General features: G+C 40.0%; 1 protein-coding gene across 3 annotated transcripts in view; it reads left to right on the top strand.

Moving 5' to 3' along the window:
- LRP5 (LDL receptor related protein 5) overlaps window positions 1-14,155 on the top strand; it is a 132,290-nt gene that overhangs the window by 56,822 nt on the left and 61,313 nt on the right. For all 3 annotated transcript variants that reach the window (XM_034065091.1, XM_034065090.1, XM_034065092.1), the window contains exons 6-7: window positions 3,516-3,912; window positions 4,354-4,525. In XM_034065091.1, coding sequence (XP_033920982.1) covers window positions 3,516-3,912; window positions 4,354-4,525 — 569 coding nt within the window. The remainder of the gene's footprint in view (window positions 1-3,515; window positions 3,913-4,353; window positions 4,526-14,155) is intronic.

Here is a 14,155-nt window from a genome sequence, read left to right as displayed (position 1 = left end):
GTCCCCCCTGCTTTGGCTATCAAGGTGTAATTTTAATTTGCATTAGAAAATCAAATGTTTTCTGTGTGTTTAAATGTATTAAGAAACAGGATCTTTTGGAAATTTCTCTGTAAAGAGACTCTTTGTTCATGGACAATCTCTACTGTTGGAGATAATATGGAGATAATATTAATCCTTATTTAATAAGACCTATGTTCCTTTTCACTTCTGCTGTGGTCAAGCTAACATTCTCTGGACAAAACAGTGTCTGGTGGCACTGTAAATTCTTTAGAGATGGTAATGTTAGAAAAAAGAAGTGTGTGCAATACTTAGTACTATGGGACTTGATACCACTTAAATACTTCTAACAAAATGGCCACCCAAATAGTTAATGAAATAAAAGAGATCTGAAAGGCTTTCTATTTGAGCAGACTCCACAGAAATACCACATATTTAACACAGCATAGATCAGTTTTGAATACAACCCTTTTACTATTTTGAAGATCCTCCCTTTCTGCTTGAAGTTGATGCTTTTCGTGTTGTCTTGGTTTTGACCTGTTTTCTAATCCAGAAATAATCAGTGTAGCCCCGAGACCACTGTTCCTGGGGTAATCCTTGATGAAGAGAATGAGAAAACCATCACAGACTATGGACTGCTTTTGTTCCCAGGTAGCTTTTTGCAATAGCTGTCTGGGAACTCTCTCACATTTGATGTACTCTGCAGTAGTTCCAGTGATGTAGTTGGCAGTCTCACCTTTCCTTCATACTGTTTGCCATTATAGATAGTTAATCCTTAAAAGATTATTTGTTGGAATATACATCTAGCAAAGCAGCACGATAGAAGAGGAGGTATAAGCTATACATTTGATTTCTGTACACCGTGGTCTTTTTTAAGAAAACATTTGCTTGATTGTTTGTTTGTTTTTTTTTCTCCCACTCCTCAGGAAGTAAACCAACATTTTTAGGCATAAAATTTCCAAGATAAGGACATGGACCTGTTGGAGCAAGTCCAGAGGAAGCCACAAAGATTTTCAGACAGCTGGAGCAGCTCTGCTCTGGAGACAGGCTGAGAGAGCTGGGCTTGTTCAGCCTGGAGAAGAGAAGGCTCTAGGAAGACCTTAGAGCAGCTTCCAGTGCCTAAAGGGGCCAAACAAAATGTGGAGAGGGGCTTTTGACAAGGGCCTGTAGGGAGAGGACAGGGGGGAATGGCTTTAAACTGATAGAGGGGAGACTAAGATGAGCTTTTAGGCAGAAGCTCTTTCCTGTGAGGGTGCTGAGGCACTGGCAGAGGTTGCCCAGAGAAGCTGTGGCTGCCCCATCCCTGTCAGTGTTCAAGGCCAAGTTCTGTCATTCTTTGATAATGTAAAATATCAAATACTGGTTTAGGTATCGTTATTTTTATTTAGTAAAGGTACTAAAATCCAGGAGATTTATAAACTTTTGAAAATAAATGCTTTTTGCAATGCCTTCTAAGGATTGCTGATGCAATGTTCCTTTAACAGAAAAGAATCTTGAAAAAATTAAGAACTCTTGCTGTGCTTACCTAAGAGGTCAGTGGAGGAATGCAGCTGTCTAAGTTGTCTGGTCACCTAGGACTATCACCTTCTCAGCTTGGGACAACAGTTTTGCTATGTCCCGAGAAGCAAGCAGAAGTTTCAAGCACATGAAACACTCTTCCTGAAAACCATTTTTTATTTTGCAGCTTTTGAAGTCAGAAAATCTGTATATTATAAGTTTGGTGGTAGACATCTCCCTTGCTTTGCTGTCAAGAATGGGCTTTCCCTCTTCCCTTTTCTCCACATGGTTTTTAAGCTCCAAGCTATTGTTTCTTCTTCCCAAGCCTTTCCTCAAAGTTTGTTAGTGCAGCTGATGCTGTAGTTATCAAAGCTCATCAGCTAACACTGACTGGGAGAAGCATTCTTGATGAATGATTCTTGTTCTTCCCTGAGCCCACAGCAAGTGTTTGTGAGCTCTGCAGCAAACCGGTCTGGTTGTTGACTTAGGCTGATGGCTGCATTTCTGTTGAGTTCATTTTTGTTTTGATCAGATCTTCAGTGTGGTTTGCAGCACACAACCATGCTGTGCTTGCATGTGAGAAGAGGTGATACAGAAGGGAGAACAAGTAGTCCATGGCAAGAAGTGCAGCACCCCTTCATTCAGGAACTGCTGTGGTTTGAGGTAGTTCAAAGTGCACATTAAACTATGTCCTTGGTGCTGTGTAGCGAACTTGTTTGGGGGGTGTTACCACGCTGCTTTCCTAGATCCTTTCCTTGCAGCCCAAGTGCTATTTCTTTTCAGAGCTTCCGAGGTAAGTATTTGGAAACTAAGCTCTGATTTCCAAATATGTAAGCAAATAGCACAGTACAGCTCCCAAAGTGAATGTTAATTTGGTTTTGATGTGCAATAGATTCAAATTCTAAGTCTCCAGACCTCCATATGTATGTCTAAATGTGAATTATTCCTAGAAGAATATTCTTGTGAGGATTTGAATTTCTGTTATTATTGGTGAGCTCAAAAGGTATGTCCTGCATTGGCCATTTATATTCTATTTTGGTTGTAGGTGGTAACTGGAAGTTACCACCTCCTGCTGGTATTTGCTGATCTGGATGAAATGCTACAAGTGACTTTTATTCTGGTTTCTTGTTTTGGTGTGTGGCTAAATAATAAAAACTCCTTGTCAGTTTTCAATCTGCACAGCATCAGTTTAATAACAGAGTAGGAAAGACACTTACTCGTATTGCTCTTTCTGTGCTGAAGCATGCAGGGGTGAATCTGGGAAAAATGCATTATGCAACTAAATATTTTGCCAAGTGTCCTGTTTTGTACTGATAAAAGAAGTTGCCAGAAAGATGACACTGAAGATGTCATTTGTCTTTCAAATATTCTTGTTGTTGTTTGGCACCCTTTCCACGAGCAGTGAAACTTTGCAGTGGGGAGGAATAGAGGTGAGAAAAGAACAGCAATCCCAATGCCTTAGAATTACCTTTGCATTAATTTTGACCAGATAAGAAATACTTGCTGTAGTTGGAACTTGCTTTCTTGCTGGGATGTCTGGAGTAAATTATTAATGTAATTTGTTTACAAAATACTCAAGTCTTTTGCTAGCCCATGTAATCTATTCTGTGGGGCTCGTGTGTGAAAAGTACATCTAATGCACTAATGCAGCTAGTGGGAAGTTTGGCTGGGCTGAGGAATGCTATATAACGTGATGAAATATTTGGAACTACACCCACCAAGTTTCTTGAGTTTTTTATGATTCTAGTTAGAGACTGCTGTGTTCCATATTAGTTTAGGAGGCTGGGAAAAAGATGCTATATTTCTGAAATAAGAGTGCAAGAACAAGTAGCTAGTTGAGAAGAACTGATTAGGAATAACGCCCTGCTCAGACAAGTCTACATTTTGCTGTAAGTTTCATGTCCTTATTTCAAGGAAAACTCTTCTTACAGTGACAGTGGCAGTTCACAGCCTGCTGTGCTGTACTGAAGCGTTCACCACAATAAGAAAGGAAATGATACCCGGAATGGTTTTCTCCCCAGGTGCTGAAGAAGTCTTGCTGCTCGCTAGAAGGACTGACTTGAGGAGGATTTCCCTGGACATGCCAGATTTCACTGACATTATTCTGCAGATAGACAATATCAGACATGCAATTGCCATAGACTATGATCCTGTGGAAGGCTACATCTACTGGACTGATGATGATGTCCGGGCAATTCGTCGAGCCTACCTTGATGGCTCTGGAGCACAGACTCTGGTAACCACAGAAATCAATCATCCAGATGGTATTGCTGTGGACTGGGTGGCAAGGAACCTGTACTGGACTGATACTGGAACAGACCGCATTGAAGTGACCCGGTTGAATGGGACATCAAGAAAGATCCTTATCTCAGAAAACCTAGACGAACCTCGAGCAATAGTGCTCAATCCTGTAATGGGGTAAGTTTTGTGTTTATTGATAGCCCTGTGATTGGTGCACTTTGGGGGATGATATGTGTATAATTTGTCAGATGTTCTGGAAATAACTAGATTTCCCTTGCTTTATCCCTTTAACACTGTGCATATAAAAAGTGACTTCTAAATAATAGTGTTCTTCAGTGAACCTATACATTGTGTGTTTGGTTATACTTTCCTTTCTCTGTATCTTCAGTGTTATCGTAACTATGAACAAATTTGTCCACTGCACATTTTCAATAGTTCAATCTATTCAATGTTCAAACTTTAGGTTGTCATCAGTAATTGCAGTTCAAGTCAACTTGTTTCCTGCAGTTGGTGAAACAGAAAGTTAGTTAAGTTCTTTCAAAAGCAGGACATATCTTGACACTTGGCTTGACTTGCATATTACATGCATGGACTGTTTCCCCTCTTTTATTTTTACAGCTACATGTATTGGACGGACTGGGGTGAAAGTCCAAAGATAGAATGTGCTTATTTGGATGGCTCAGAAAGGCGAGTTCTGGTGAACACATCCCTGGGCTGGCCTAATGGCTTGGCACTGGATCTGGAAAAAGACAAGCTTTATTGGGGAGATGCAAAAACAGATAAAATTGAGGTAAGTAACAGAGCCATACTTGGGTGCATTCTTAGAAAACAAGTGCAGTTCTCATGTGCTGCTTTATGTCTTGGATACATTTATGCATTTTTTGAGGAGTCTGTTGTTTCATTAATATTAACATGATATTAATATAACAAGACATATTTGAGAAGAAAGGAAACACATTCATGTGGTTCAGATAACTTTTGCAAGAAATACTGTTTGTTATGTCTACATTGCTACAAGTGTATTTTAATTGCTTGAAATCTCATGTTTTACCTGAGGCTTTTGCAACAAATTGGGACATTCAGGTACAACCTCTTTAAAAGATGTTTTGACTTGTCTGTGGTGCTTGGAACTAGTATCTAAAATTGCTGCGTGTGAAAGATTTGATGCAGTGTTCGTGTACAGGAGAAGATGGATGCATGGGCACTAGAGAGCCACGTTTCAGGACATAATGATTGAATGGTGTCCAGATGAATGGAAAAGAAGTAATTTTTAATGTGCCATCTGCTCTGAAAACAATGCAGACATTCTACCTCTGAATTTGAGGAGAGGAAATCCTCTTCACAATGTTTATAAACATTTATGACAGTATTATTTCTGAATTGTTGAAAGAGTGTCTGATAGAACAGTGGATGCCCTTATGCCCCCCTTTCTTTGGGAAGAATTTTCTTAAAAATGAAAAAAATTCATTCTGTATACCTATTGCTCAGACACTAGACAAATTTGGACAAATTATCTGCTCATCTGTTATGATGTGCTCCCAGGAGTTAGTGAAGTGTCTCTGGAAATTCACTGCTTTAAATGTAAAATATGGTCAAAGCAGGTACCTGTATTGGTCTGGTCATGGATATTGCCACTTGCATCACGAAGCCAGTATGTTTCAAGAGACTTTCTCCTAAATGAGATGGCCTTTTCCTGGTTGTTTTTGCATTAGTATCCATGACTAAATCTTAATCTAAAAGAATAATTGTGCTGCTGCAAAAGTGAAACAAGTCTTGGATATTGCTGCAGAAAACCGAGTCCCAAAGTAGTTTCACCTACAGCAGAAGGTGATAAATAACTGAGAGGGTTAAAATGGAGGTTTTTAGGGCCAAGGGGGTTTTGTGTTCATGAGATTATGAGGTTACAGTGAATTATTAACAACAGTATTCACCTGAGGAAATTCAGCATATTGGTAGAGTTTGATAATATTGTGATGTAGGAGGGCACATGCGTTTTGTGTAATCTAAGACTACTGTGGAACAGCCATTTTATACGTTTGTTGTGGATATATTCATGGTGTTGCTGAAGACCTGTATATAGTAGTGGGCTTACTTGCATGAGTGTGTCTGTTTAATTTGAGACAGATGAGGCTACGGATAGAGAATATGAATACAGCCAGATGTTTTGAAGAAGTCTCAGTTACTTAGGACCTTGCTGTGTTCCCCACCACTCTCAATGATTCGTTTCTAATTAAAATAGTTGTTTTAAAAATGCATTAGGTTCCTGGCCACATGTGCTTATATTTCTAAGAAGGAAAAACTGGGTTTTGAACCTCAATCTGAAGTTGTTATAGTAAGTTATACTGAAGCTTCAAGATGAAAAAAAGTGCACTAAGAAAATATTTTAAAATGGAGGCAAATTGATCTGATGGATTGTATTTCACTTTTATTACCCATCTTGCTATATTTGTAACCTGACAGTGCTTTCCTGCAAGATTTCTGTGTTTGAGAGGTTCTGTTGATACCCTAGATTGTCCCAGTAAGCTACTCCGCCGCCCCAGTACACATGAAACCTTACTGTATGGTGTATGAAGGCTTTTACTCACTGTTGAAGTTGTTCAGCATAAACTCATTCTCTCACACATGTGTTCTGTTGCCAAGAGCATGCATGCCATTACAGTGGCTTGCCAGTGCAGCTGGTGTCTCAGTGATTTGTTCTCTAAGTGTATGTATGCCTGTTGCATCCACAGCTCATTGGAAACAAAAACCAGCTGACTGCAAGTTGGGTATACACATTTGCTTTTTATACTGTAGTGGATCTAGCTTTAAATTAGGATTTTTCTTTTTCCTGGTAAGCATCTGAAACTGACTTGAAGCATATTACTGGATATACTTAATCTGTGTTAACGCCTTTGTAAAATCAGCGTAAATGATGTAGTAGATAGTAAGCTGTAACACTATGTTGTAACTCATTAGGCAAAAAAAAAGTTGATCAAGTCTCTGGTGGTTTACTCTCTTGCTACACTGCAAAGAGAGAGTTCTTTCTTCATCTAAGATGATATTCAAATTTATGTTGAGTGGTCCTGAAGGAGGACTTCAACCAAGTGGTTGAAGTGCCACCTTCTGAACCCCACATGGTTCAGAAGGTGGTACTCTGCAGCTGCATTCTACTGCACAAGGCAAAGAAGCGGCATGTGCATTCCTGCATGTTGCCCTGTACATGCTGAAGATGGAAGGACAGAGAGCTGTTAGATAATAATAGAGAGGGACAGTGAATGGGCCCAGTATATTGCTCTGCATTAGTGTAGTTAAGGTGCATTATCTACTTGCATCAACTTATTTTCAGAGTAATTAGTTTCTCTCGGGCTTTTGCAGTGGTGTCACTGGACAGTTTTCTCATCTAAACATTCCAGTCCCAGATTTCCTGAAGCAACTAGAAATTTTTACTGTGAAAATTTCCTTGTGAGGGTGCTGAGGCCCTGGCACAGGGTGCCCAGAGAAGCTGTGGCTGCCCCATCCCTGGCAGTGTTCAAGGCCGGGTTGGATGGGGCTTGGAGCAACCTGGTCTGGTGGGAGGTGTCCCTGCCCATGGCAGTGGTTGGAAGTGGATGAGCTTTTAAGGTCTCTTCCAACCCAAACCAGTCTGTGATTTTTATGAGTCTATTATCAAGAGACCGAATTGCTGCAGAAGGTGTAAGGTAAAGGAGAAAATTCCCATTTTCACTGTTTTCTGCTATCCATCTACTTTCACTTGCCTCAGGATGTCCCTGTGCAGAAATTGCAAAATAGAATAAACTGAAACCATTATCTCCGCTGTTGTGCAGAGCATGGTTGGACTTGAAGCCTGTCGGGGAAGTTGTATTGAGACTTATGGCTGATAATGTGAACAGTGAACTATGTAGCCTTTTCTGTAGATTTCTGACAAACCACTTGTAGCTGAGAATTACTTTCATCACAAAGCATTAGTTCATCTTTCCACATAGAAAAAAACAAGAATGAGTATAGCTTGTGCGTGTTTGTGTGTGTATCTCTGCATGGCGTTCTGCTTTGGTTTCTAGTATTTTAGATCCACAGAGAGTCTTACTCTCCCAGGGAAGGCTTGTTCATATATGAAGCTCTTAAACAGTGTCTGAACTTTGTACAGCTTGGAAATTTGATAAGCTGGAGACATCTGTCCTATTTTTGCTGGACCTCAGATTTGAAATGTACTGTAAATGCCTCTGGTTTGGGTTTTTTTGTTTGTTTTGGGGGGGGTTTGTTTCATTTCAGTAACATATTTTGACATTACTTTTGGGTGCGCTCCTTTCATAAAGGAACATTGCAGAGCTGTTGAGGGTGCCAAGCACTGTCCTGTACCAAGAGACTGTTTTATTTGTGAGGCTGAAGCTTCATAGGGTAAAGACAGCAGTTTTGCTTCCCTGGCAAAAACCACTTTCCTAACCTTTCCATCTGCAGCATTCAGCTGCAACACAAAGGGCCCAGTCACTTTGCAAGCAGTTTGCATCCTGAAGAAACCATTTGGCAAGGCTTGTCAAAATTTTGCATGACAGGAGCCTATGGGCCTTTCGCTGCAAATTTGGCACCCTGTGGTAACATTGTTCCCAGGTTTGTTTTTTATTATTATTTTAATTTGTTTGGCAAAGTGTACAGCAAGGAAAAACACATAAAAATATTTGAGTCATGTCTGTCAAAATCATGTGTCTGCCCATACAGCTTCAGCCACAGCTAAGGGGCATGGATTAATCCAATTGAAACTCTGGATTTTACTGACAGAGAAAAGGTACTTTCCAGGAACAAACAGAGGATTAATAAGGATTACAGGGTTCCAGCAGAGAGAGAAGCAAAGACCCAATGGCACCCACGTGTAGAGTTTCCTAATTCTCCTTAAAAACAATTTTGTGGTTAGCCAGGTTTTCCATGTATTATTTCTTCAGCATTTGCTTAAAATGCCTAAGGTATAATTGCATAATGAGCAATTACTGAATTCTCAGGTGCCTGTTATTACGTATGCATTTTACTTAAGTTTGTGCAGTTTTCTTGGAATCAATGTTACGCAGACTATCTCTTCTGACAGCTTCACCGTGTCCTCCCCCCCTTTCCCCTTTATTGACAAATGTCCTTCATTTGAGGGACAGAAGACCCATAATTATGTACAATAATTCTTTACAAGTTTGTAGGGTATTTAAAGTATAAATCAGCACCAGATTACAACACTGGCTTTCAGAAAAGAATTCCAAGATGTAGTTATGTGGAATGTCCTGATAATTTAAGGCAACAGTTTTTAGAATTAGTTTGTCCTTGATTACATTCTGCAAAAATAATGTAAAAGGATATTTGGAACAATGTGCTACTTAAACAGGCTTTGCAGAAGTCAGTTGAAGTGGGGAGAAACATTAACTAAAATAATTTAAGGTTGCTTTTTCTGGACAAGCCTGAGTATACTTTACATACTACACTTTGTTTTCCAGTCATTTGACCTAAAAACTGTAATGTTTAATTTCTACATGAGACATTTTCTCATAACTAATGCAGTTTTGTGTGTGTGTTTCAGTGCCTTGACATTTTTCACCAAAGGATTAAAAAGTGTAGTGTATTAAACTACTTGGGAGATACTCTGCACTGATTTATTGAAACAGGTGAATCTCATAGAACAACTGATTTAAAATTATCGCTACATGCTGGTTAGATACAAAAGCATCAGAGCATCGTTTTCTATAAATACAAGTGTATTTCAGAATACCTAGTTTATATTTATACTAATGCAAATAATCTCCACACTGCATACTTATATTAATACGTAAGAACAGAAAAGTGAAATGGATGTTGGTATAAGAAATACAGACTTGATGTAAAGAACAGATATCAATAGTAGACACCTGCAGTAGTAAAATCACTTAAATTGATGATAGTAAGGGAGCCTTAATTTAAGTGATTCTTTTGAAACTTCTTGGTGACATTTGGTTCAATTTGGAATTGTGGCATTGAAATATCAGCTAATGTAATTGTTACAAATAAGTTATTAACTGAAGCTTATACTACTGTCTCTAGATGAAGCATTTATACACTATATCCTATACTTTTTGCTTCTAATACATTTGTAAATTATATCCTTTCTAGATGTGCTACATGTCTGAAGTGATATGTATCATATTATAATGACATAAATATATGTTAATGTTGAACTGGGGTCGTTCTACAGAAAAGGAGGCTGAGGGGCGACCTTATGGCTCCTAACAACTACCTAACAGTGGTTGTAGTAAGGTAGGGGATGGTCTCTTCTCTCAAGTAATAAGTGACAGAACAAGAGGAAATGGCCTCAAGGTGTGTCAGGGGAGGTTTAGTTTGGATATTAGAATCATAGAATAGTTAGGGTTGGAAAGGACCTTAAGATCATCCAGTTCCAACCCCCCTGCCATGGGCAGAGAAACTTCACACTAAACCATATCACCCAAGGCTTCATCCAACCTGGCATTGAACACTGCCAGGGATGGAGCATTCACTACCTCCCAGGGCAACCCATTCCAGGGCCTTACCACCCTAACAGTAAAGAATTTATTCCTTATATCCAATCTAAACCTCTGCTGTTTAAGTTTCAACCCATTACTCCTTGACCTATCACTACAGTCCCTAATGAATAGTCCCTCCCCAGCATCCCTGTAGGCCCCCTTCAGATACTGGAAGGCTGCTATGAGGTCTCCATGCAGCCTTCTCTTCTCCAGGCTGAACAGCCCCAACTTTCTCAGCCTGTCTTCATATGGGAGGTGCTTCAGTCCCCTGATCATCCTCGTGGCCCTCCTCTGGGCTTGTTCTAACAGGAACAATTTCTTCACCAAAAGGGTTGTCAAGTGTTGGAACAGTCTGCCTGGGCAGTGCTAAATTCACCATCCCTGGAGGTTGCTCTTACGGATGTGATTTAGTGGCGGATTTGGTAGTGCTTTTTTAATGGTTGGACTCGATATCTTTTCCAATCTAAATGATTCTATAATTCTATGGATAACACGTATCAGAATTGGGCTAGTGAATCGTGTATGTATCCTTGCTGTTCATATAGCTCTGTTCAACAGCATATTCTATAACCAGGATTGCTCCTTTGAACACAGCTGTCAGTTTTTGTTTTTGCAATGTACTGTTTTCTTGCCTGTGATTAAACTATGTTATTGCGGGAGTGACATGTGTACATGTTTGTGGACCTTTGGTATGTTATTTTGTTGGAGGTTGTGTATGTGGTTTGTGAGCATTATATACCACTATGTTTTTATTAGTTTTAAATAGCTGTTAGGCCTCTGGATTGCTATGTGTTTTGCTTGAACCAGCAAGCACAAATGTTATAGTAGGTGTATGGGTTTTTTTGTTTTACTTGAAGTGAGTTGCTCAGGAAGCATTAACATGAGAACTATATTCATAGCAATATGCAAAGACCTGGCATATAATTACCTGTCGTAGACTCAAAGAATGTTTTGGGTTGGAAGAGACCTTAAAGATCATCTAGTTCCAAGCTGAGGAGCAATAAGCTGTACTAGTAGCCTTGGGAACAAATTTTTACCAGCAGCCAGATAGTCATTGTGTAATGGGCAGGAGGAGTCATTTGGAGGAAGGACTTTCTTAAAATGTTGTTGCAGGATTCTGGCATTCCTTGGACGTTGTTAAGACTGATGACAGATTGGTTATGATTGCTTTTCCCAGAGGGACATTGCTGGGATGGAGCACAGGATTTCTGGAAGGGAAGATTGCTATATCTATCTTTGACTTCAGTGCTTCAGTGACGACCATTACAAATGTCCATTGAGAGCATGAAGAATAAAACAGATTCTCACTAGTTCTCCAGAATTTTCTAAAGCCTGACAGAGCTTCTTCGGTGAAAAGGGGGTGTCCACCATTAGGAAGAAGAAGGAAATTTGGCAGCTAGGGGAGTAGGGTCTTATATTCTCTCCCCTTCAGGAATCCCTACTGTCTCGTCTGCCTGTTGGCTGTGTTTTGCTTGCACCATCAAACACATCACCAAATTTGGAGTCGAGAATGTGCACCTCAGTTCAGACTGGCAGGGATGTCAACTTCCTCTCATGAAAGAATTTAGAGTTTTCTGCTCAGGCATATTGGGATGATCTTTCTTAACTAGTTTGCTACCATAGTAATGATGGAATGACTCGTATTGGAGGCCATCTCTAAGCATGTGGAAAGCAAGAAGGTGATCAGGAGTAGTCAGCATAGATTCACCCAAAGAGAAATCAACCTGATTGCCTTCTATGGTGGAGCAGCTGGATGGATAGGTGAGGGCAGAGCATGTTACACGTGGATGCTGTCTACCTGGACTTCAGCAAGGGAGAAATTCTTTACTGTGAGGGTGACTTATCATTGGGTAGGTTTTCCAGAGAGGTTGTCTCTTTCCCTGAAGATATTCAAGAGCTGCCTGGACCCAATCCTGAATAATGTGCTCTAGGTGACCTTGTTGAACTAGATGACCTCTGATGGTCCCCTCCAGCCTCAACCATTCTGTGATTCTATATTTCTACTGCAGTTGGTCCAGCTTTGTACACACCAGTCTGTAGTGTGTAGGGGGGAGCAGAGACTGCTGAGATGACATGATCTGTAATGTTCAGCAGGGCAGACCATTGAGCGATTTCAGACTTAAACTCTTCTGGCTGTGTTATCTGTTTCTAAACCCTGAACTCTGGTTCAGCATTTCCCAGTGTGAGACTGCCTCTTTCTGGAACACAGAAATATAACCAGCTGCTAACACACAGCGTCTGTAAATTGTTTAGGAGCATAGAACCTCCATCTTCTAGTTACAAGATCAAATTGTCTGGATTATGCTTACCATGTAATCAGGATTTTCAATATGTTATTTTATACCTTGCACCACATTAGCTTTGTTAACTTTCAAGAGGTTTGTTACCAAGTGTGTGAGTTGCTGGAGAAATAGCTGCTTTAGCTGATCAGAACATGTCGCACTTTTCTGCTCTGAACTGTGTAGTAAGGAAGTGTTCACATAGCAGAGGCTCATTGGCCAAATGGAAGAAGATAAGCGTATCAAGTTGAAGTCCCTCCTGTCCATTTTCAGTGTTTTGAGTTAGCTAGCAGATGAACTTGTGTCTGAGCCCTGAGCAAGAGAAAGTTATGACAATGTTGAACAGGAAAGTGGTGTAAGGGACACATGCAAACTTTGATCACTTCCATCCTGTGTTCAGTAGTGATCTTGGAGATACATGTTATTTTCCGTTCTTCAGCAGTCTTGACTCTGGTTCTTTTCTCCATCATCTAGGCCATGCATATGCAGCTGAACATCTGAAGTGAAGACTGCTATCTGGGGTACTGTTGAGCATAAATGGATTTTCCACAATAAAAGGCAAATCTTTTCAGTAGTAAGGAGATTTTTTTGTAAAAGTTGTGCAGAGATAGTGGATAAACCTCCCCTCCTCCCCCTTTTTCTCGATATCCAGGAACTCAAAAACATCAAAAAGTTTAATACTCTTGTGTTCTGAGTGCAAGGTCATATTAGCTGACCTTGCCTTCAGCATCATAAATAACCAGAAATACTCCTCTGTGAAGAAGTAGAGCAAGACCAGCCTTGCAGCAAAATGCTATTGTGTGGAAGCAATCACAGCATGGGCTTCTTGTCCCAAGCAGGCGATACAGGAGATGCTGTGGCCTGTGTTAGTCATGCCACTTAACACATTAGTAGAAAACTCTCAAATAATGATTTGATTGAATGATCCTCCATAGGATACTCTTGATCAGGGTTTCTCCCAAACTTTTATATGCCCAGCTTGATACTGTATCCATTAGCTTCAGAGTGAAAAATCCACAAATACTGGCAGCTGTTTGTTTAAATACTCCTTTGAGTCTTTCCACAGTGGAATCTGTACCAGTATGAACTTATTTTCATCTACAACCATTTATGATTTGGTTGCTGTATAGTCGTAAAGACTTCTAAATCTTGTCGATTTTCCAGGGACTGTTGTTTTGTACTACTTTTTTTAAAGGGATGGCTTAAAAAACAAGCAACTGACAGCCTCTAAATTTGGTCTTTGTGGAGTGCTCAGGAATTACTTCTCTGTGTGCAGCTTTTGCTATATTTATCAAGAGGAAATCCTGAGGATGTATTAAACTACAAAGTTGAAGAATAATTCGAATTTTACATGTTTGAGGCTCTCCTTTCTCCCTGAAGAATTATTTTAGGTTATCTTATATCAAATCACCCTTTTTCTGCTTATTAGGGAGGGAATTCTGCTTTACTTCCCTTGCTGGGATCAACTTCCTGTACTGAAAAGAGAGATTTTGTACTTAGTGCTATGAAGGCTTCTGTACCTATGAAGTGTGGAAGTGGGCCCCCCTTTATGAGAACCTTATATCTTTTCTGGCGCAGAGTAAGTCTGTCTCTTTCCAATTGCTGAGAAAAAGGTGGCTTCTGTGGAAGTGGAAGTAACTGTGAATTCCTTTGTCA

This window comes from Melopsittacus undulatus, chromosome 8 (genome assembly GCF_012275295.1).
Source record: "Melopsittacus undulatus isolate bMelUnd1 chromosome 8, bMelUnd1.mat.Z, whole genome shotgun sequence".
Classification (NCBI taxonomy): Eukaryota; Metazoa; Chordata; class Aves; order Psittaciformes; family Psittaculidae; genus Melopsittacus; species Melopsittacus undulatus.
This window is presented reverse-complemented; position numbering and strand designations above follow the sequence as displayed.